Source organism: Apteryx rowi, unplaced genomic scaffold (assembly GCF_003343035.1).
Source record: "Apteryx rowi isolate R43461 unplaced genomic scaffold, aptRow1 scaffold_2666, whole genome shotgun sequence".
Taxonomy (NCBI): Eukaryota; Metazoa; Chordata; class Aves; order Apterygiformes; family Apterygidae; genus Apteryx; species Apteryx rowi.
In genome coordinates this window covers 1-3,890 of record NW_020449048.1, presented here as the reverse complement: position 1 = coordinate 3,890, position 3,890 = coordinate 1, and the positions used below count along the sequence as shown (strand labels likewise).

The 3,890-nt window shown below is 70.0% G+C and overlaps 1 protein-coding gene across 1 annotated transcript; it reads right to left on the bottom strand.

Moving 5' to 3' along the window:
* Positions 1-1,036: 1,036 nt before the first annotated feature.
* Positions 1,037-1,739, bottom strand: LOC112967166 (cytochrome c oxidase subunit 6B1-like; the record flags this gene model as incomplete). The annotated part of the gene is made up of 3 exons (XM_026068025.1): positions 1,037-1,186; positions 1,377-1,477; positions 1,608-1,739. Coding segments are annotated over 3 exons (287 nt in total), but the record flags the coding sequence as incomplete, so codon positions are not given.
* Between the last annotated feature and the right edge of the window lie 2,151 nt (positions 1,740-3,890).

Sequence of the window (3,890 nt, the reverse complement as noted above, 5' to 3'; positions counted from 1 at the left end):
GCCGCGGGGGCGCCCGGCGCTCTTACTTGACGGAGCCCACGCTGGGCCAGCGGCGGCTCATCTTGGCCAGGCGCTTCTTGGGCGAGTTGATCCAGAGGCCGACGGGGAAGTGGAGCTTCCCGAAGCGGGGGCTGCCCTCCTTGCGCTCCTCCGGGAACATGGCGCCGGGGCGGGTGGCTCCTGCGGGCACGGGGGGGGGCACCGCGCCCCAAAGCCTCCCTTTCAGCCCCCGAACCGCGCCGGGACCCCCGGGTTACCGATGCGGGAACAGTGCCGAGGGGACCCGGCGGGGACGGGGGGCAGCCCGGACTCTGGGTCCCGCAGAGGCCACGATTGGGCACCGGCTGCACCCCACTGGGGACGTGCCGGGAGGGATTCCCAGCGCCCGGAGAAAGGAGTGTGTGTGGGGGGGGGTTAGCGGGAGGGGACGCCAGCGCCAGGACACCCCCTGCCCCCCCTCAGAGGGGACGAGGCCCCCGTCCGGGGCGACACGAAACGGGGTTGGGTGCCCCCCGCGCTCCCCCCCACGCCGAGAATCGCAAGCGTTACCCAGTCTCGCGGTAAATCCCTCGTGGTCCCGGCCGTCGCCGCGCTCAGCYGCGCCACGGGGGCTCCCGGCGCTGCCCCATGGGCTCCCGGAGCTGGAGCGAGCCCCCACCCTGCAGCCCACCTCGGGGCTCCGCGGCCCCTCTTTGTCTCCGCGCCTCTGGCTCGGCTCCGGCAGGGTCACTGAGCAAGGATTTCCCTTCGGAGAAAGGCTGGCCCGGCGCGGCGCGGGGGGGCAGGAAAGGGCGAGCCAGGCCAGGAAGCCGGGCTGAGCACCGGCTGGGGGGCTGGGAGGGGGCCCGCGGGGAGGCCCGGCCGGGGCGGGGAGGGAAGCGGGCCCATGGCCAGCCAGCAGCGAAGGGGGGCCGCCAGCACGTGCGCAGGCAGCGCTGAGGCCGCCCCGCTCGAGGGCGAGGAGCGGCGGGGCTGGCCCTGGGCCAGGCAGAGCGCGGCACACGCGGACGCGGGACGGACGGTGCACAGGCGCTTTATTGTGAGGCGGCAGCGAGCGCGGATGTCCCCGCGGCGGGGAAGGAGGCCGGAGCCAGGGATGCCTAGGGTCGCTCAGTCCGACTGGTGCCTGGGCCTAGATCCTGCCGGGGAAGGTTCCTTCTTCCCGCTGCTCATCCCACCACTGGATCTGGGAGGAAGATGCGTGGACGGGGTGGAGGGCCTGGCGGCAGGCGCATGTCCACCTGAGGGCACCGGCTCGGATCCCGGCCCAGGCGCTCGGGGAAGAGCAGGCCTGGCTCACGGAGCCACGCGGAGCTAGAAGAAGGGGGACGCAGGCTTCCCAGTCCCAAGCCGCCCCTGGGCCCTGCCCTACCTACCCAAAAAGTGGGGCAGATGGACTTGAAGACCCGGAAGTACCAGAGACACGGGGTGACATCCCGGCGCTTTGCCGTCAGGGTCTTCATGCAGCGGTGACAGTCTGCGGGGGCATCAGTGAGGGGTCAAGCCCCCCTGTCCCTCCCAGACAAGATGCCTCTGCCCCCCAAATCCCGGCTCCCCAGGCGCAATAAGAGACCCCTGGGTACCCCGCGGCCTCCCCCAAGACTCACCCAGGTAGTTCTGGAAGCAGTTGCRGGTCTGGTTGGCGTTGGGGAAGCGGGAGTCGAACGGGGCCGTCAAGTAATGGCTCAGGGCTCCCCTGGGACCTTTCTTGTCCCCGGCGTCTGAGACACACTGCACAGCTGCGGGGAAGGAGGCAGGTTCAGCTGTGGGGACCCCGGAGCCCCAGCTCGGACCCTGCCCACAGCAGCCGCTGCGGCCCCACTGTCACACGGCCCAGATGGCGCCAGCGCAGAAGGGAGGCGCCTGCCCCACCGGGCTCCCCCCACATTCACACATAACCCTCGGCCCGGTCCCCCTCCAGGCCTGCCCGATCCCCCCCCCCACACAACCCCAGACCGCGACCGCGACCCTCGCAGGCACCCGCCGCCATGGCTGCCTCTCTTCCCTCAGAGCCGGGCCCGCCCACGGCACCGCGGTCAGCGCTCCTATTGGCCGAGCCCTTCCCGCCGCCGAGGGCGCGAGCCAATGAGAGCGCGGAGAGTCCTCGCGCGCTGCACCGCCCTCCCCTCCCCCTCGTGGCCGTTAGGAGCAACGGTGGCAGCAACCTCGCGGGCAGGGGAGGGGGGTGTTTTGGCGGGAAGGGGGAGCCCGAGCCAATCAGAACGCGCAGCGGGCTGACCCCGCCCCCCGAGCAGCCTCCCCTCAGAGCGCCCCGAGCTCCCCTCAGAGACCTCAACCTCCCCTCAGAGACCTCCACCCTCCCCTCAGATCCCCCAAACTCCCCTCAAAGACCCCCACTTCCTCCTCAGAGACCTCAACCTCCCCTCAGAGACCCCAATATCCCCTCAGATCCCCCAAAATCTCCTCAGAGACCCCAACCTCCCCTCAGAGACCCCCAACTCCCCTCAGAGACCCCCAATATCCCCTCAGAGACCCCAACCTCCCCTCAGAGATCCCAAACTCCCCTCAGATCCCCCAGACTCCCCTCAGAGACCCCAGTCAGCCCCAGCTTCCCCTCAGAGACCCCAACCTCCCCTCAGAGATGCCCAATATCTCCTCAGAAACCCCAACCTCCCCTCAGAGACCCCAACCTCCCCTCAGAGACCCCCAATATCCCCTCAGATCCCCCAAAATCTCCTCAGAGACCCCAACCTCCCCTCAGAGACCCCAACCTCCCCTCAGAGACCCCCAACTCCCCTCAGAGACCCCCAATATCCCCTCAGAGACCCCAACCTCCCCTCAGAGATGCCCAATATCTCCTCAGAAACCCCAACCTCCCCTCAGAGACCCCAACAGGACCCTTCCACTTCAGAGMCCCCAAGCCATGGTCCCTCGTCCTCCCCACAGCCCCCTAACTGGGGGTCCTCACCCCAAACCTGGCTTCCCCCCCCCGCCCCAGAACCAGCCCCCCAAATCAGCTCCCCTCAGCAGCCCCCGCAGCCCCCCCGGGCTGGGACCCAGCCCCAGGCTCACCTCCCTAGAGCTCCTGCTCCCTCCTGCCCCGTCCCACCCTCCCCGTCTCCCCTCTTCTCCCTTCGCCCCCAAATCAAAGCAACCCCTCGCCGCGCTCCCCCCAGCACCGGCATCAGAGGCCACAGGCAGCATGGTGAGAGCTTGGGCCCCTGAAACGCCCTGTCCACTTCCCCCTGAGGGAAATGCCATCTGTCCAAGCCTTCCTCCGGCTCGCGGGCTCCACCAGAAAACCTCTGTCCCCTGGGATGGGGATGTTGGAGGGCTCTGAGGGGACGTTGGGGCTGCCCGGGGGGCTCCAAGGGGACGTTGGGGCTGCCCGGGGGGCTCTGAAGGGACGTTGGGGCTGCCTGGGGGGCTCTGAGGGGACATTGGTGGCTCCAAGGGGACGTTGGGGCTGGTTAGGGGGCTCCAAGGGGACGTTGGGGCTGCCCGGGGGGCTCCGAGGGGACGTTGGGGCTGCCCGGGGGGCTCCAGTCCCTCGGTGCTGCTTTCGGGGAAGGCGAGGAGGCCGCTCAGCTCTTTCTCCCGGTTAACGCAGACTTGAAGATGCCGCCGGAGCGTTTCCGCGGGGAGCGGACTGGCCGCCGCCCCCGGCACCCGGCCGCGGCAGCTGCGCCCTGACAGCCRGAGGGACCGCGGGCCGCTCCCGGGCGACAGGACTCTCGGACACAGTGAGCGAGACAGTTCCACTTGTTCGGAACGGGGAACGTTTTGCCCGGGGAGGAGGCGCCTTGTCTCTGAAACGCTGCGTCGGGAGAAGCCAGCGAGCGCTCGGGAACGGGGCCGCGGCCGCGTCCACGTCCCCTCCCGCCCCGGCCCCCGCGGGGGGGAGCCCGGAGCCCCCTGGAGCTGACCAG